General features: G+C 41.0%; 1 protein-coding gene across 2 annotated transcripts in view; it reads right to left on the bottom strand.

Moving 5' to 3' along the window:
- Positions 1 to 1,564: 1,564 nt before the first annotated feature.
- shank1 (SH3 and multiple ankyrin repeat domains 1) overlaps positions 1,565 to 20,071 on the bottom strand; it is a 124,860-nt gene continuing 106,353 nt past the window's right edge. The window contains exons 18-27 of one of the 2 annotated variants that reach the window (XM_015394012.1): positions 19,626 to 19,761; positions 19,457 to 19,537; positions 15,677 to 15,685; positions 15,411 to 15,437; positions 15,259 to 15,315; positions 14,968 to 15,083; positions 12,025 to 12,145; positions 7,330 to 10,822; positions 3,367 to 4,257; positions 1,565 to 2,307 (exon numbers count right to left, since the gene is read on the bottom strand). In XM_015394012.1, the coding sequence (XP_015249498.1) occupies positions 2,220 to 2,307; positions 3,367 to 4,257; positions 7,330 to 10,822; positions 12,025 to 12,145; positions 14,968 to 15,083; positions 15,259 to 15,315; positions 15,411 to 15,437; positions 15,677 to 15,685; positions 19,457 to 19,537; positions 19,626 to 19,761 (5,019 nt within the window). In that variant the 3' untranslated portion in view covers positions 1,565 to 2,219. The remainder of the gene's footprint in view (positions 2,308 to 3,366; positions 4,258 to 7,329; positions 10,823 to 12,024; positions 12,146 to 14,967; positions 15,084 to 15,258; positions 15,316 to 15,410; positions 15,438 to 15,676; positions 15,686 to 19,456; positions 19,538 to 19,625; positions 19,762 to 20,071) is intronic. The other variant, XM_015394019.1, reaches the window with a different exon arrangement.

Here is a 20,071-nt window from a genome sequence, read left to right as displayed (position 1 = left end):
CCCCAGAGTAACAGTTGCTACATTGTCACAGCATCTGAATAATATCACTAACTTTTACAGGTGAAAAGTACACTTTGAGGCTTTTAAAATGAGCATGATAGTCTGATTAAAGCTGCACAGTCAAAACATCAGGATCAAGGGGGAAAAAGAAATCCATCGATGTGCTTCACATTATGTTTGCAAGGCTTCTGTTTAAATCAAACAACACAGAGGATTCAGCATGCATCTTCATTCACACCCTAAGAGGAGGAAACCGGGGCTTTTCTGAGGCCGGAATAACAGTAAGGACGATGATAGTAACGATAAGCAGTAACAACAGGTCTCGTCGTATCAATACCAGTAGTTCCAGTGTTTCCGTTTGTAGTTTAAAAACTGTAAGAACAATCGTAGTATTAAAATTCGATACAAGCGTTTCTCTTGGATGATCTCTCTTTGTCGCCTTCTGGAGTTTTTTTTAGCATGTGTGGACAGGGATGGAAGGAGCAGGGAGGAAAAAGATTAAGATAATGGCAGTTTTTCTTTTAAACCCCCCTCCCTCACCCCTCATTCCAAGTGTCCCTCTTCCCAGAAGGTCTGAGCAGAGTTGTTCTCCAGAAGAAAACTGAACTCCTTTTGGAAGATATCTCTTCACGTTCGCTTGGATCCAGTGTAACAGTTGAAAGCACAGTCTGTCTCCTTTGTGCACAGGTATGTCTTTGATCCAAACGTGGACTCTGTGTCTTTATATATAAGGTGTTAAATAAACTCTGACACAAACGCAGAGTGTTTGTGTTTATCTACATGTTGGTGTATGCATGCAGGCATGGATAGCAGTAACATGTGTGCCTGACTGCATATCAGTGAGTTTTTTTTTTTATGTCATTTATTCTTTTTATGATGTAGGTCTGGGCACTTATTTTTGCTACACGTTTGTGATACAGTGACCAGTCTGTATGTACGTCGTTATAAGATGATAAAAGCTATAAGGACAACAAAATAATATAACGATGCTGAACAAAGGATCTGCAGTGAGAACAGAGCCCTACCAGTGATGGGGTAAAAGAAAAGACATGACAAACACAGCGAACACACCGGTCATCCATCTGCTCCCTGGACTCCTCCAAAACATGAAGCTGCAGAGGTCCAGTCACGGTAGAAGAAAGTAAAACCTCTTTTTGGTAAGAAATGATCCGTTCTTTATCCATTTTCAACCCCTGTCTGCCTCTGTGGGACTTAGAAGACAGAGCCTCGTGATTCTTTTTCATTTCTAGTGATGATTCACCATCAGTGTGTCCAGTTTTCTCAGTTTGCTGCTCTGGATAAGGTTTTAACACAATGCCTAGAAGAAAAGACATAAGCAATGACCAGAAGCAACTAGTCACTATCGACCTGGTATGGGATAGAAAACTATGGATATCAGTATTTAAGCTGATGGGGTGGATTTATTGAGCCATAAGATCCAGAGAGCGTGCCCCAGGGGATCCTGGGGGATTGGGATTTATCCTGGAAATTTAAGCTGCAGCTTAAATAACGTAAAAGTCTTAAAAGAAACATGGCAAAAAAAAAAATAAATAAATGTTCTCATTTGGATTAAGCAGATACTTTAAGTTAAAAACATAAGGGTTGTGATAGCCCTGCTGTCATTGGACACACAGTCCATGTTGGACTGTCACAAAAACAGAGAGCTGTAAATTAAACTTGGTAAAGACCAGATCACTTATACTCAACCTAAAAACAGAGGCTTTAATTTCTTACCATGACTTTATTCTGCTAAATGAAATAAATCACACAAACGAAACCTCCTCCAAACATCTGATAAGAAAGTAAACTCTGGATCTTTGCACACTTTTAAACCTGAACAAAAACAGCCAGCCAGCTGAAGACGACTCTTCCCTGAAGCCCAACACTAAATCCCCCAGTTCAGTGTAAATGGGTTGTGATCTTAATAAATCTAACTTTATAATCTCTGCTGCAGCCATAAAGTCTTCATGTGTTTTAGTATGAGAGGAGGTTTAGTTAGGTTTTGTTACTGTGATTGTGTTTGGATGGATGTAAGGGGTGTTTGTTTAAATCAGAGCACCAGCCGGCGTTGGGACAAATCATCAGCCTTTCCCCTTGTTTCTCCCCCTCTTTCAGGGACTCCCACTTGCAGAAACCTGTGAATCCACCGTCATGAACAGCAGCAACTGTGGCCTCCTCCATCACTGACTTCAAACCCTCCCTGCCCCTCTTTTACAGCCTCAACTCCGACTCCCGTCGTCCCTTCTCCTGTCAGTCTGCCCCTCCCGAGGAGAGAGAACAGAAATGGGGAACGGACTGCTGGACAACCTGAGGACAAAGGAGACAAAAGACTGTTTTAATGTTGCTGTTCTTTATTCCTCTGCACATTTGTTGCATTACTTAGCATTATTAAAAACCTTAAATCTTCTACAGTGGTTTCAGTGTAATAGTTGAGTTAAGGTGTTTCAACAGGCAGAGGGTGCTGTTCATCTGTTAAAGGCATCCCAAGTGTTACATTTTATTTTGTTTTTCTTGGATTTTAGGGAGAATGGGAAAAAAATCCATTGAAAAAATTCACAAAATGATTTGTTTTGGCTTTAGTTTATACTTCAAACCATGGTTTCTTATATACTGTTTGTATACATATTTTTGTGTGTGTGTGGCCATATTTTTTTAGGAATATACTACATTTTGGGGACCTTTAGGTGCTTGTGGGGACCAACGACTAGTCCCCATGTAAATTGGGTATTGGTTAGGTTTAGGGTTAGGTATGTGTTGGTAATGGTTAGGTTAAGGGTCTGGGTTAGGCCATAGAGGTGAGTGAGAAATGAATGGAAGTCTATGGAAAGTCCCAATAGGATAGTGTGACACAATATGTTTATGTGTTTGTGTTCATATGTGTGTATTCAATCATAGGGTAGAGTAATTTTATTAATTTTTAATACATTTATTATTAATGATATTTATTTAATCGCTTTAAATGCATTTTTATTGATTTAATGGGAAGTTTATTCATTTTTTTTAATTATTTAATGCAAGATATATAAAATTTACTAAGATGTAATGTTTACATATTTCATGGTAGACTTATTTACATCCACACGTATTTATTCCATTATATATTTTAGCCCTCCTTATAGCTCAGGGATAACATAAAAATGATTGTTAAAATCACCTCAAACCACCCCCACTTGGTGTTTAATGACCACAAGGGGGTCCTGGGCCCCTATTTGGGAGCCCCTGCTTTCAACTATATTGGGTTCTTATTTCTTTACATTAATCAGTGCATCATAGGTAATATGTCATTCATAATGACTGAAAACACATTGCAATATATACAGATTGTTTAAAAAAAAACACAGCTTGTAGTTAAAAGTCAAATATTACCTATCCATGACGCTCCTTAGGGCTCGCTCTATATTCATTCTGTGCCCCACTCGCGTCACCCCCAGATCCAGGTAGTCTTCCTTGGTCAAAGAGGGCAAATGGCTGCCATCAATCTCATTGTCAAGAAACCGCTCTCTATGCTCGCCAAGGTTGAGGTACGCCAGCCAGTCTGCAACATCGTACTTGGTCCAATAGGGTAACGGCTTGGAAGCAAAAGGCTTTGTGGGGGAAGGGGGTGGTAAGTGGGGATAACTCAGACAGGTAGGAGGCGGGTGGGGGTGCAGGGGTGGAGAGGATGTCCCTGATAGAAAATGGGTTGGGGAAAGAGATCGTGACACCACTAAGGTGGAGTTTGGAGGTGGTGGGGCTCCAGAGGGGGCAAAAAGAGGAGGAGAAGGTGAAAAGTAAGGATCTCCAAGAGGATTCCCAGGAGACGGTGGAGTGATTGAACCACGGAGGTCGTAGATGGCACTGTAGAGAGGTGACGTAGGGAGAAGGGGAAGGGACGATGGGCGGGGTGGCGCCACTTTGGGCCTTTCTGATTGGGATATAAGGGGACTCGGAGCTCGTCTGCGCTGAAGGATGTGAGATTCTGCCTTTCGGGACTCTCGACTTGGGATAAACTGGAACTCCAGGGCTTTGGTTCGGTACACAGGTCTGTGCTTGGGAGATGTAGGGTAAGGGGAATAAGACGTTGGGGACAACGGGGAGTGGGAGCGGGGAGGTTGAGAAGTGGCTGGAGGCTGAGGCGATGGGGAACGCCCCCAGTTTGGGTACTGAGAGGCTGGGGTGGGAGACGGCGATAAAGATGGCTGTGATAAAGAAATTGGAGATGGAGACTGGGAGCGGACTGATGGCGGACTCAGTGCTGAGGCGGAGTCTTCAGAAAACCTGAGAGCAGAAGCATAAAAAAGATGACAGAAAACTACAACAGAGATCCAGCAACAGTGAGATGAACAGAGAAAAAAGTTATATCCAATGTCTTTTGTTTGTAATACACAAATATGTTCAGAAACTAATCTTAAAATAAAATTTTTCTTAGTGAAATTATGATTCAATGCTGATGCAAGAGAGCCGTTGTCACGGCAGTTTATTCCTTTAATAAAATAAGAAAATGCCAACTACTGCTGAAAATGTACCCATGTATGTAAAGAAACATTGAAGACAAAAATGTGACTTAGAAGTGTGTGCAGAGAGTTTCATAGGTAAGCAGCGCTATTATAGTCCTCCAACTCAGCATTTTTTAGTTAAAGGCAGCACAAATTGGTCAATAAGAAGGTAGAGTTTTGGTCTCCTTTCAATCTGATGCTTTTTGATTTGGATTCCATGTTTTACCACTTTGACAGGGATTCTGACACACCCCTCTACTAAAATTAAAAAGCCTTTAGGTTTCTGGAGTGTCAAATGACAACGCAACATTTTTTTTCTGTGGATTCTGCTTACGGTAAATTTCGACCTTTCGAAAGATCATTCATTGACCTTAATACTGTGGTGCATTCACTACTTTGTTGCCTTGGCAGTGTGATTTGGGTGCCCATCATGCTTAAAGACTCATCTGAAAAGGTTTTTATCACAGATTTTAATGGTACATGGCCCACTTTTAATGGTTTATTGACGTAATAATACAATAGTTGAACTGCTTACTGTTTCTACATGGTTGAACCGGATTTGCTTTAGTCAATAAACTGTCTTTAAATTATTTAAATACTCTCCCTTGTAATCCACAATATAATTTTTTTATTGGGGCTCATAAAAATTTAAATCTAATAATGTCATTTTGTTCTCACAGTTGGAGCATTTAGTATCAGGCCGATTTACACCAATCTGTTACCACTTACTCATATTTAAGAGTTGGTAGTGGATCCAGAGTACCCAGAGAAAACTTGAACAAACACAGGGAAATCATGGAAACTCCATATCTACACAAAGATCAGATACTGGGATTTCAAATCAGGATCTTACTGCTACAAGGCAACAGTGCTGCTTACTTTGTAACCTGCAACCTATTACCCTGACAAACAAGGCAGCCACATTCAACCTCCCCTATTCCAAGAAAAAACACATACCGGTAACTAGAAGAGAGCGTTTCTGATAAATTTGTGAAAAAAAGTGGTTGGGTTCAATCAAATGTGCAAACTGAATGAGAGTTTCAATTTTGTTTCAGGTTTAATTTAGATACCAATATTATAACAATGGTTTTCTAAGTTAAATAAGATTAAAACAAAATATATTTTCCATAACAATATTGATTGATATCCAGTGTTTGGAGAATGTTTATAATATTCTGAAGTAGTCTTCATCAAGACTATATATATTTTTTAATCCAATCTCTCTTTTTCAGTTCATTCAATCTCTGTCAGATCTGGTTACGATATTGTACAATGTGAGCTTAAAACATGAAAGACATTCTCAATGGAAGCCAAATACAGATAATAAACAATGAGGGACCTACAGTATCCACTGTGCTGTAACTAGTTCTAGGCTAATGGACGTTAGAGTCCGGTTAGGATGTCATGTTCTGCTGATAGAACAAACTTGCTATTCCTTCAATGAGAAAACAAGTGAAACTTCAGAGAAACAGAAGAAAGTGTTGAGACAAGTTTAGCAAAACCCAGACAGAATTTATAGGCAGAGGTTTGAACATCGTCTGACAGAGGTGAAGAACACTAATACCACATGTTTTTGTAATATCAGTCAAAAATGCGTTTTCTGCAGGCCTTTTTTTCCTATTTAAAGTAAGTCTTCTATATTTAATCCTTATTTTATGATATGGTTAAAAAAAACAGGCTTTCGGACTCCAATAAAATTAGTACATCAAAATAAGTGCACAGTGGTCCAATACTGAATATATAGGAAAACACGATTCATTTGAAAAATCTATGAGATTCTGTACTATTTATATATATAATTTAAAGAATACAAAATAAAACAGAAGGCTAGGTTTTAGTTAATGTGTATGACACTAGTTGCTCTATATATACAAAGTATGAGGGGGTAAAACCGTAACAAGCAAAATAGATGTCATTATTGGGTCAGATGTTGGGTTAGTGCTAGTGATGTTTAATACCACTGACTTCATTTCCTATCTGATCCTGAGTATTATACATGCTGGTGTTAGGGATACTGTTCGAATAATAGGTAAAGAGAGAGCTGAGCGAAAAATGCAAAGCTCACAATTTACTGGATAATGACCAAAAGTACAAGATCCTGGATACAACCAGATGAATGTTGCATGTAACCTAGCTGCTTCTGCAGAGTGCGGTCTGATCGTAGCATTAGTCCAAAATTTCCAAATTAAATGAATAAAGAAAGCATGTATTAATTTCTTCAAGTAATAAATAATGCTTCGAAATCATCAACAGGTGTACTTTTTATGGATTTGGTAGATTACTGTAATTTGATAGAAAAAATGTATAAAGTTTTAAATAAAATTAACCAGATTCATTCTCATTTGTCACCTGGAATGGAAATAACATTCTCTATAAACAATTTCTCCTCTCTACCAACAAGTCTTTGGTAAAAACGTTCCCCTTTCAAACCTAGAGGCACAGTGTGGAATTACTTCAGTGCCCGTGTTTACTTCCTGGTCCCTGAACTAATCATTGTGTTCCAAGGGCTGCCAGAACAGAGTGCAGTTTTCAGTATTTTATGTTGACAAAAGAGCAGGAGCCTTCAAACATGGAAGGCAATCAAAGAAGACGAGAAAAAATCAGCAATACCTAAGAAGCCTTGTCATCCAAGTTATGTAGGATAATATTAACTAAAAAGAGAATCCGGGCTTTCCAAAGGTGCATTGAGGAGCTTCACAACCAACAGGCCAACTAACCGGATAAATTCAGATTGTGGCTTTTAGGGATCAGTACCTACATCAGTATAGGTTGATGTTAGTCATTTTTAATATATTGGTAAAATTGTGGTGACGAAAAAGCATAAACAATAAGATGATGTGAAGTTTCCACCAACCTGTGCCTGCTTAGCGGTCTATGGCTGCTCCAGCTGTCTTTACTTCTTTGCTGCAGTTTGCTGCTCAGCTCGTTAATAATGCTGGGCTTCATGCTTGATGCAGGAGGGTAAATTTTCTTTCCTTCTAAAAAGGACCCTGACTGGCTCCCCCCATCAGCGCTCATCTGACCATCGCCCCAGACTTGCCTCATTTCAGGAGTTCGTGGTCGCTCAAAGTACGGTGATGTTGGACGGCCCAAATTCTGAATGTCTCTCATCCCGTAACCATCTTGAGCACTTTCGTCTTCCCCGAGTCCCTCCTCTACTTCATCATCTACCTGCCCATCTCTTTGCCTGTGGGAGTGGTAGGATGCAGGAGCAGTGCTGGTCTGTCGATGAGGGTCAGCACTGCGATTACCTTCTCTAAACCTGTTGGTTTTTGGGTAGGTGGAAGCTGCTGCTGTTGCATTCTGCATCTCAAAGGTTTGCCCATCAAGGTAGCTCATGTATGACTCCAGAAAGTCCCCTCCTCCTCGTTCTGTTTCTCCTAAACTCCCTCCCATACGCCCATGCCCTCCAGCTCCAACTCTCTCTCCTCGATCCAGCCTGTCTCCTCGGACTCCAGCCCCACTTAGACCCAAAATGCTGTCCAAATGGTGATCACTGCTACTGCGGCTATCAAGTTCCTCAATCCCAGAGTCTACAACTGTTTCCTGGGACTCCCCTTTTTTGGCAGAAGGGTGAGGCCGATGGTGGTCGCTAGTCCTTCCTGTGATGGTGGTGGAGTAAGTTGAATGAGTGGGGTGTGTTCTCTCTTTATGGAACTGACTGGAGGTGGTTGTGGTAGCAGCAGTGGTGGTGGTAGCTGAACAAGTAGCGGTTGTGGCATGGGAAGCAGTGCCTCTGTGTGGGACGGAAGTGGCAGCAGTGCTGGAGGGAGCCAGGGGACCCCGGTAAGCTGGGGGAGGTGCTACCACATGCTGGGGAGGTGTTGGTGATGATCGTCCAGATGTGTGAGTGCTGTTGTAAAGGTGGTGAGACATTGAAAACGGTCTGTGGTAGGACCCAGCTCCAGGAGGAGGTGGAGGTGAGACTGCGGGGGGAGGAGGAGGACCCATGGATGGCTGAAGGGTTGAAGGTGAAGAAGGCGGTGGAGGATTTGGTGATGTCTGAGAAGGGGAAGGAGCAGACTGAGTCAGATTTGCCACCTCGCTGTCATATGATGTGAGGCTCGATGCAGTGGAGTCCCCCGCCTGAGGAGAGTGTAGAGGTGTATGGGCTGGAAAGCTGCTGATATAATGTTCTTTTTGTGGAGGAGGTGGGGGTGGTGGAGGTGGAGGAGGTGGTGGAGGAGGGGGAGGGACTTGCTGTTGCCGATGGATCAGGCTGTTGGAAAGCATTCCATGTTGGGAATATCCTGATATTCCCCTGTCAAAGCTATTTGCAAACTCCAAAGGTGGAGGGAGAGGGTCCGCGTAGACAAATTCATCATCTGCATCAACTGAGGGAGCAGGAGGAGGAAGAACCATCAAACCTGTTCCAGTGTTTTTAGAGGTGTTTGCTGCCTGTTGGGTATTGGTTGGTGGAGGAGAAGGAGGTGTGAGGGACAGGATATAAGCATCAGCTTGACTTTCCATCCTGAGAAACGAGGGTCTTCTGGGCTGCTGGCCTGAACTTTCCACAGCCTGCTCTGCACGCCTCATGTAACCTTCTCTCTCTTTATCCCTCTCCCTCTCCCTCTCCCTCTCTCTAGAATGTTCTCTTTCCCTTGACCTGTCACGCTCCTTATAGGATGGCTGATATGGCTGAGACTGATAGTGGTGTGTATGGACCGTTTTGTCCTCAGAGAACCGAACTCTAAGACCCTCACGAGCTCCACCCCCTTCACGCTCACGGTCCCCACCTTCTTCCCCCCATGTACTACCTACTCCCCTGAGGATTCTTGGCGAGGGTGGACGACCAACTGTGGGCGTGGTAGCTGCCAAAGAAGAAGAAGTCACCAAGTAAGAGCTTGAAGACTGCGTTGTTGATGATACTGGCTGAGTGGTGACACCGGATGAAGGGAACACCATGCTTGACATTTGGCGGGTCAAGAGATGTTCTGTTCCCCTCCGTAACCTGCTGTCATCCCTCAGGGCACGCTCCCTGGCAGCCAGGGCGAGGCCCAGAGGTGATGTGGGGTCGAGTGCCTTCCCAGTTAAAGGATGAATAAAAGTGGTGTTGGAGGAGGAAGATGGTTGTCTGCCTGCTGCGGTGTACAGATCAGCAGGCACAGATTTGGGCTGATAGTCCAGGGCCGTAGAGGGATACTCTGGTAGGCCAAAGGCTGGAGGCATACTCCGGGTGTGTTGGATAAAGGTGTCTGCAGAAAACATGCCCTCATCAATAGACTTGGAAGGGCGCAGTCGTGTTGATGAACTTTCAGGTTGATTGTTTAACTGCTGCTGAGACACCTGAGATCTTGAAGCTCCTCCTAATGCTTCACTTATCCCAAGACTCAGGTCCTCCTCAGCAGACATGAATAAGGAGGCACTCTTTCGACGGGCTTCAAGAAATCGCTCCCTGTCTCGGCGAGCTGCGCCAACAATAGCGGCCCCAAACTGGCTGGTAAAGTCCAGATTTTCCTGGGCTCGAATAGAAGGCAAAGATGGAGGTGGGGGTGCTGGGATGGATGGTGGTGCAGGTGGCTGTGGAGCAGGAGTGGATGGAGGCGGGCCATGAGGTGTTTTTGTATCACTTGTCTCCCCCGACGCTGGAACATCAGCCTCTACACTGCTGCCCTGGCTGCTCCGTCCACTGCTGCTGGTTGAGGGAGCTTTTACAATAATGGTGGGGATAGGAATTGAGCTTTTCTCCACAGAGTCTTTGCTCCCTAGGCTTCCCTGACCTAGACGCAGCTCCTCTATCTTAGATTGCTTTACTAGAGGCCCTTTGCCTCTTCTGGCCCCTCCTTTGGGGCCACCTGCCGCAGGTGCACTGCGGTCTGCCCGCTGGGGTTGACTCTGGGTGGTCTGTTGTTGCTGGGGCATTACAGTAGCAATGCTGGACGGGGGCACAGCTGTGCTATAGCCTCTCCTTAGGCCTGCTGATTTAGTTCCTGTGCCAGCCCCGATCCCAGCTCCAACAGACTCCCCAGTATAGGCAACCTTTCGCGATGCAGTCCTGCTTTGAGCTGTATGAGAAGCTGCATGTACATAAGGAGTTGTGTGGTCTGCTGCTCCACCAGCAGTGCCAGTGGTGGAACCACCCACCCTCTCCCTGCCACCCTGGCTCAGGTGTCCTGACTGGGAGAAGGGCTGGTAGTGTGCAGAGCTAGACGTTGACTGGGACACAGAGACAGAGGACTGCTGGGATGACTTCGTTCTCCAGCCGATCAGTGGGGCGGAGGAGAATGGAGGTTCGGGGGGAGCTGTCGTAGGAGGAGGGGGAATATCATCTGGACCAGGCACTGACAGACTCCGTGCAAACTTAATTGCAGGAGGATGCAAAAACTGCTTCTCCTCCTCAGGCACACCTACAGTACAGGGACAAGAACAATCAAGAGGAAAACATCAGTTAAGAGGTTACAGCTATTAACAAATATAAACAAACTGTTTCTTTGGAGGTAAGTAAAGTTGCGATTGTCTGTCTGAATCTGCCTGCCCGACAAAGTCTGTCCTCAGCTCCATGATTTGCAGAACTGTAGATATATCACTGCTAGATATTTCTCAAAGAATATCAGAATGCACAGCATAGAAAAACATACAATCCCACTGCATTGTATGGATATTTACTACTTTTTCATGCTTTAACAACAAATTTCTTGAATTCATTCTTGCATTTTATGTGATAAATAAAAATTGGGCATAATTGTGAAGAAAAAAAATACTCCTACTTTGTGTTGTGACTCTAGATTCAGCTGTGTTTACACTATGAGTTTTAACCGCTTTATGCCCATTGTTGCAAATATGCAACGTATTATGTACGGAGTCAAATAGCATGTGTTTTCCCCCAATGGAAAGATATTACACATTTAGTGTGGACCTAGGAACCTCTTGTATCTATTATAACCGGCCCCTCAAAATGTCTGTTATAAGTAACTGTTATAAATATTGTAATAAATTTGATATAGACCTACATTTATATTTATATTTAAATTGATAGAAAGTTTAAAAACTTCAATTTGGCAACTACTTTGGCTTGACCTGGCATCAGACTGCTGGACCTCTGAGACTGCCTGTACCTGGGGTTTTGCTGTTTTTCAGGTGTGAGTGAGCTTCCTGTTACAGAGAGGATCTTTGCTGGTGGCTGGGCTGACCTGTGTTGCAAGATGACTAACTAACTACTTCTCTGCCTAAATCTGCATGTGGGAACTACAAGCCAACATGACATTTACATTTTTTTTTTCTTTCTGTCAGCAGCAGAGTCAAACAAACTGTCTTTTATCAGTGATATATCTAACTCCATTTTTAATCAAACTGAACTCCCTCTGATTGCAGATAACTTATGTTTAAACCACACACGCAAGCAGAACTATAACTTCATAAGAAAATAAATCGGATTAAGTACATTTACAAGAGGTATTTATATAGTACAGATACAGGTGGAGTACATACTTTGGGCCACAGACAAGACATTGTCGCATACAAAGGTCAGAACATCTTGAAGCTTTACTGGACCAGAGGACAGACAGACAGGTGGACGAGGGGCAGACGGAAAAAAAACAGACAACCTCACCGATGGATTTCTGCCGCAGCATACCGTGCTGTGGGGCGTGACCAGAGCTATACTGTCCACGCTCGTAGCCAAGTCCCAGTCCTGACATCATCCCCATCCCAGACTGATCACCGTAGTTTGGCTGAAACAATACAAAACATTTTGTACTCGAAATGCACTTTAACACTTCCACATATTTTTCCCTTTTGAAATTATAGACTTTTCCAGCCTTAATGTTTAAACCGATCTAAAGTTTGTGTTTAGAAGAAATCATTTTAATGATACCCAATACAATCTATACATCTCTTGTCTTTACACGCTAATGCTTACAGGCATAGTTACAGTGAACAGGTCACCAGTCCATCACAGGGCAACACAAAGACACAGAGTAAACAACCCACACAAATCAATTTTAAGAAACAAGTTTAAAAAGAACAAATAAATACACAATAAGTATATAATCTTAAACCCACAATTAAATTAAAAAAAGTGATTTTACTGATTAGTTAAATATTCTGTTTATGAAGATTACATTTGTGGCAAATCTGGATTATTTCTGTGAATTTATGGCATTATTGGGCTTCCATAGCTCAAAGTTATATGAGTTTATCACCTTTTGTTCTTAGATTGCACACTCATACCTGGTCAACTAGGTCACTATGTGATACCAATAACTGCAAATGTTAAGGCAAGGCAAGGCAAATTTATTTGTATAGCACAATTCAGTACAAAGACAATGCAAAGTGCTTTACATGATTAAAATACAGGTAGATAAAACAGAATCAAAGCAAGTAGGAAAAAGGTGGTTAAGGGTGGTTTACTTTCATTTGCTGACTTAAAACAGTTTAAATTTAGTTTCACTTTAAATTAAGGTCCCCTCCTAGAAGGGATGGTTGTATTTTTCTATAATGAAATTTAAGAAAACATTTTTTTTTTTCAGATTTGAGAGAAAAATAGTGTGACCAGCTTTATCTCCAATGAATTGGATTTTACTTCCTCTGATCTTCTAGAAAAAAACAAATGTAATCATGAATCTTATTAATTCTTTGTCTTTTATAGCTGCTCTAATTCTCTGGAGGCAGCAACTTCACTAATAAAGGACCATATTCTTTAAATATCAGGAACTAACAGCGAACTGAATGAGATCTAGATAGTTTTCACCTCAGAAACATTATCATCCTGAAAATCATTTCATCATCACCATATCTACTTATAATAAGAATGATAATGCCACCTGTGGCCAAAACATAGAACTTCAGCACTCTTCTGCTCGTTCTAATAGCTTTCACTCATACTTGACAATTACTTTTTTTTTATTGACTTTTTTTTCACCTTACCTGGATTTCCCTTTGATGTCTGAGTTGAGCTGGATGCTGATCGCTTCTGAGTATTCACAAAATCTATCTTAAATATAACACTTTGATTGCTTGGACCCATTTAACATGGACAGGCTTGACATCCGCTGAACAGCGCCGCAAGTTACGACTCAAAGTAAATTCAGGAAAATAGGCTACAGGCTTCTAGGTGTATTGGCGCTGAACTACAGAGGTGTTTAGTCTGCTACTCTAATCATATTTTAGTCATAAAGGGTCAAATAAACAGACAATTTTTAATATATTGTTCAGTAAAATCTACATAATGTCTCTTTTATAAAATGACTAAAGGGCCGTAAGTTTTAATGTTTGTTTTTGTTGTTTTTTTACAGTCAACATGACCATCTAAGCCGCCCGTTGACATCATCACTGTAGATAAGCTGTGGAGATTCACAGCAGCGAGTCACAATGTTTCAGTGGGATGGCACCAAATTAACCATCCAGCATTTTCACCTTTCACCTTTGCCAGTGCAGAGCCCAGATTCATTTCTAAATACCACAAATGCGTACAACCACTGTTTTACATGCATGAATGTCCCTCTATTACCCTCTAGAACTTGCTTTTAGTTGATCTCCTTCAGCTGAATTTTTTCATGCAGCATTTCCTATTTCCAAGGCCTTTTGTTCTGGGGGGGGCTTTTGGATCCTTTCTCGTTTCCTCTTAAATGTTTCCTTCTTACTTTTTATTAAAAATTGTATAGCCAGTTTTCTGGAAACAACCAAAATCTCTCGCCAGACTTGTTTGATTTGCAGAGATTTTGGATCCTTTACCCTGGTTCAGCTAGCAGCTCCATTTCTGGCCGACGTTTTCTGTCAATCAGACAGCTGCAACTGTACATTAAGATGTTAAAAAAAATTCATAATTTCATTAAAATGTATGCTTAGGTGTCCATATTTGTAAAAAGTCGATATATGTAATTAAAAATGACATCACATGTTTAAGAAGTTTAAAAAGTTATAAAGTTATAGAAGATATACGAACAAATCACACATTTATGAGTACCCCTGATAAAGCTGTTGGTGGCGGTAATGCACCGCAACTGCCTTTTTTATAAAAAAAAATGGAAAAAGACAAAAACAGACCTACTGATTAAACTTTATGCTATGTATGCGTGCCTTGAAAACAGCATTTCTGCAGAGATATAATGTTGATCAGTGCTTTTGTTTTAGTATTTGTTTCATGGTGGTTGGTGAACAACCCTCAGGTGCATAAACTGTTAAGGGATGTAACACCTATAGTCTTATACTTGATTTATACTCATAAATTTGTAATTGGTACTTATAGGTTTGCAAAGTGTAACTTTTTAACTACATGTATCTGATATCGTTGAGTTGACGAGAAACAAGTAAAAATCTTAAATCTAATTACGAATATCGACTTACATTTACAAATTTAGACATCTACGAATTGCAAATTGCGGGATCAGTCATTGTTTTTCTATCCACTTGATCTGAAAAATCAATTATTATAATCTTGGAAGTAAAGTTTGCCCATTAGAAAAAGCATTTGACTAAAAGGCTGAGTGAAAATTCACAAAAAGCAGCGATTTCATATCTTTTCCCGTAGATTTATCAATGTCACAAAACAAACCTCATTTCCGTAGAAACTTCGTCCCCTGTCCCTCTTTGGCCCCTGTCCCCGTGTCCCAGAAGCCTCGTTGGTGTTGATTGTCTGCTGAGCCGCTGCAAGAATTTCATCGAGTTTATCTGAGAGGGAAAAAAGAAGGAAAGAGACAGACAGAGAGACGGGGAGAGAAAGAGACGTACCAGGATGAAACAGAAAAATGGACAGCAATAAAACAGGTAGAACCCTGGGAAAAAGGTGACAGGACATATGATGGGGTTCAGAAGAACTGCAGGATATACTAAAGCAGCATCTTACTCAAAGCCATCTGATAAACTGTCCTCTTCTTCTCTGAAACTTGCGAGGATTCGAATTCTGAGAGAGAGGAAGACAAAGAGGCCAGTGATTGATGGGTCATTTTAGACAGACATAAATGCTTAGCCTTTAACCGGGGGTGCACCAGAGCATACCTGATTTTTTTTTCCAAGGGGTAGCAGCTGGAAGGAGGACAAAAGGAGACTTAAGTTTTTGGCAGGAGTGAAAGTGTGTTGCTACAGAGCATACTAATCATATTCCCCAGAGCTTGACGAACTGAGTCACCCTGTGAAAAACGCACATTCACACCCCCGCAGCACGCAACCAAAGCATGCACACTCATGTTACAGTAAACAGGCTGCAAACACATATGCTGTGCTTTCACGCGAACATGGACTTTAGGGCTGGAGCCCACTCCCACCTCTCTCCACTGTCAAACGGTTAGGATCCGGTCAGCGGGGCAGCGAGCACAAAGGAGACAGAGGAAGAGGCAGAGTTAGTGGTTAACCCAGCTAACGGAGGAGTTTACAAAAGTGGGGAAGAGGAAGAACTTAAGGTGACCCTTACATTCACGGGTGTGACTGAGGTTTGGTGTAAATACAATAGAAATGGGTTTTTAAAAAAGGGAAGCGCATGTTTTTACTGCCACTAACTTCCTCTAAACATACTTGGACAACAATCTCCTCGATATTACAGCCAGTTTAAAGACCCCATGTGCCCTGCAGGGTCATTTCCATTTTAATGTTCTTGTTATCTTGCTGCTTGACTTATAGGTGAACTGGGACACTGCACCAATCACAGAGGTGAGAAAGCTGAACAGGTGCCACAGTGAAATGAATTCATTAGCATCAGAATCAGCGTATGGCAGCGGCTTACATTGCTTCGTCACACTGGGTGCTCTTTTCACCTTGATTCAAAGAAGAAAACAAGCATTTCAAACCTTACTTTGTCTTACAGATTAAGCATCTTTACTTTTATGGCAATTCAATTTAGATGTTTATATTTTCTGACCCAAAAATTTATATTTAGACTTTATAATTTATTATTTAATGTTTCTCCTGCTTGTGAATCATGTTTAAATCTACTGTAGCATTTGGGGTCATAGCAACGTTTTAACACCATTTCATTAAATATGTGCCTGTTACAGTTAGATTTAGCTAATTAAACACATGTAATTTCATATCTAGAACCAAGTTATGTTTTATTAACAGTTTAATCTATACATTGAATACTAATTTATTATGTTTTGTTTTACATGTACATTAAAGCTTGAGGCTTGTAACGGGTTAAAGATCCCTACAGATGAACAACATAGTCAGGTAGTAAAAAAAAAAAAAGAGCCAAATTAAGACTATAAAAAGTACCAGCTCACAAGAAGCGAAATAGGCTTTTTGTCTTTGGACTAAATCTGTGAATATTTCAGTTTAAAAGTTTCAGTTGTATTCAGTGAGAGGGGTGACATCAGAAAATGGGGTTGGTGGGGTTCGGGAAACCCGTGTCTGTCTGTATGATTGGTCTTTCATGCTTTGTGCAGATCAGGTGAGGTCACAACACCATAAGAAGGCAGGTAAGAAGAGGAGACGTGGAAAACAACTATGCAGATGGTAGAGTTGCAGTCAAGACCACCAAGACCAAGGAGTACCGAGACTGAGGCGGAGACCTTGGTCTCGGTAGGTGTGGTTTTTACTACGACACTAGCAGAGGGTTTATCTTAAAGGGATAGATCAGGATTTCTGAAATCAGGTTTTGTTAAAAGCTAATATCTCACTTGCAGAACATGATTCTCTTTATTTGCTATAAAGTCACATAAGATTATCCAAAAGTTAACTGAAGAAGGCCACTTTATAAAAATCGGCAACTATTTTCGTGTTTGCATCAGGTGGTTAATCACTCAGAAGCTGCTCTTTATTTTCACAGAAAATGCAGGTTAGGACATGCTGCCAATAATGACCTCCCTTGTTTAAACCATATACTGTATGTAGAACAGAACATATCAATACTTTTTAGCTCACAGAGGCTGAAAAATACAGCAGTGGGATGGGGTTTCAGTGTTGCTGATTTTACAGTTTTTTTCTTTTGCCATTTTATTTTCCAATCATGTTCAAAACAAACACGATAAACTAAACTAAGTATGTTTAACAAAGTTTTAAACTGCCGGTTCTTTTCAATTAAGTACTTCGACTTTAAAAAACCTCAGTTTTTGGTATGTTACCCTAACCCAAAAGAAAATTGTTCGTAGTACACCGTCTAATATAACCAATCTTTAACTTCTTTGTATGTAGATATTTGCCCCCTGACATATTTCTTCTGTTTGTTCACACCTAATATCCCAGGTAAATACAAAATGTAGTTTTTAAAATGACGATGCAGTCTATTGAAGGAAAAAAAGGGGATTCTGACCAACCTGGTCATGTGTGAAAACGTAAATGACCCATAACACTTTGTTAGATCATGACTTAATTGTAAGATACCCAATCTTCCTATAAAGAGTGGAACCTTAAACCTTCTAGGATAAAATCTTAAGAATGATAACAGTTTCAAAGAATACGGAAGAGGTATAGTATGGGAAAAAAGTCAGAATTCGGACTTTTTCTCAGAATTCGGACTGAATTCTGACAATAAAAAAGTCAGAATTCTGAGATTAAAGTCAGAATTCTGAGAAAAATGTCAGAATTCTGAGATTAAAAACTCAGAATTCTTAAAATCAGAATTCTGACTTTTTTCTCAGAATTCTGATTTTAAGAATTCTGACTTTTTTCTCAGAATTCTGACTTTTTTCCCATACTAAACTGAAATAAAATTTAAAAATCAGTTAACTTTTTTTTCCCCCACTGGCCCTAATCCTCTTCCGTAAGAGAAACTGGGATTTGCTGTAAAAAAAAAAAAAAAGTCCAAGCCAAAAAAATCAAGAACACCTCTAGGAACCACACAGTTTGAAGAATTTAAACATTTTCTTTAAAGCAGAATGGGTCAAAAATGGTAATATGTTTTTTAAAACATAATTTAAAGAAATTATATTTGTGTTTTCTGTAATGTTTAAGAGTAAGATAAAAAAGCAATGACAGAATAAAGCAGTAATGGGGGGAAATGCTTTTTCATGGGCAACACTGCAAAGCTAAGGACAGTTTAAAAGTTCACAAAATATTGTTTTGATTGGAGTTTAGTTTTGGCCACTCTTCAACTATATGTACATTTATCCTGTAGGACCCGCTAACATAGGGAGAGTTGATCTTTGCAGGTAAGATATTGACTGTTCACAAGCCTATTACAGAACCTCACTTTAAAAAGAATCTCCGACCATCCCTTCAAGTTTTATTTAGTTGTTAGCAGTTTAGAAAGTCCATCTGACTGTAGCAGCTTCTCTTTTATAAATCAGCAGGTGCTCACTGAGCATGCTCAGAACCACCCAGCAGAAGCGGTAAACACAAGAAGATCTAAGCCATCCACAATTAAAACACTGGCAAACATTATGATCTGCGAGTGGGGGCGTTGACCCTCGCTTTGCACTCTCCTCCCACAATTTTGCCTCAAATAGCGATGGCTTAGCCACACATAATGCTGTTACCATAGGAACAGACCAGGAGCAAAGTTAAATTACTCATCTCAATAATTTTATTCTTGGTAGGATTTCTTCCAAAGGAATTAGCAGAAATGTTCAGCATCAGATAACAAAAGCAAAAAGAAGCAGTTTAGACTGTTAGTGGGACCTCTCCTCAAGTGACACCCGTCCTCTAAGAGTGTTTAGTTGTCCTCTGGAGATAAAGAGGGCCAGGGAGGAGTAGGGGGTGCAGGAGGTTAAAGGTAAGAGCGGGCAGTGAGAGAGGGATCACACGGTGGATGGCAACACTTTTCTGGGTGGGGTTACCTGTAGTGGGGGTGCTGGTAGTGACAGTGTGGAACCTCTGAAAAAACAGTGAAACGTATTGAGACCATCATCTGACACCAGTCATCTTTGGCTTCTTCCTGCAACTAAATAACTGCCGTCTTAATTTATACCTCGCTCAAGTTGGCTTCACACTTTCAGAATCTTTAACAACCCTCAGCTCTGCCTTCACGCTGCCTCCATCAGTCCTCATTACCTGAGTCTGTTTCTAACCAGCAAAACACCCTCCTTCTTTCTCTACATCTCCATAGCAATATGCTCCATCATCCTCCTGCTTTAATCTGCCAAAAAAAAAGCTAAATTAAGCTTGATTCTCACCCATCTCCTCCAGCTCTGAAGTCATTGATTTGGAGCGCAGAGCGATAGCTGGGGTGCTCAGCCTCTTGCTCTGCTGTGGGACTGGAAGACAGAGGAAAAGGCAGCTGTGGTCAGTCAAGCTGCTTAACATGAAGTTTCAGTTATCATGAGTGATTTCAGCGACTCTTACTTTTCTTCCTTGAGCCTTCCTCCATATCAGGGTTGCGGGTTACCATGACAACCTTCACCATGAGGCTGTTGCCGCCCTGCCGGATCATATTGACAACCTGCCGATGGCCGACCTTAACAACATTCTGACCATTTACCTAAGAAATAAACAATTCGATTTTAATAGAATTTTTTAATGTTTATATCTAATATGAATATCAAAGGATTAAAATGACAAAAACATAAAGTTTGGCGGTCCTGATTGGGCTGATTCCTTAGGAGACACACTCATGAAGTCCAGTTTCTAAAGTAGGAAAGCAACACCATTTTATCACACTACCAACTCCATGTTTCACTGTCAGTATGAAGCTCTTTTTTCAAATACTATGCAGATGTAAAGCCACAATTCTGTAAACCTTTGTCTTGTTTGTCCAAAGACTAGTTATCTTACAGTACAAGTATTAAAGG

The sequence above is a fragment of the Cyprinodon variegatus genome, unplaced genomic scaffold (genome assembly GCF_000732505.1).
Source record: "Cyprinodon variegatus isolate N-32 unplaced genomic scaffold, C_variegatus-1.0 Scaffold24, whole genome shotgun sequence".
In the NCBI taxonomy this organism is placed as follows: Eukaryota; Metazoa; Chordata; class Actinopteri; order Cyprinodontiformes; family Cyprinodontidae; genus Cyprinodon; species Cyprinodon variegatus.
Note: the sequence above shows the minus strand (reverse complement) of the source record. Positions and strands in the feature narration are given on the sequence as shown.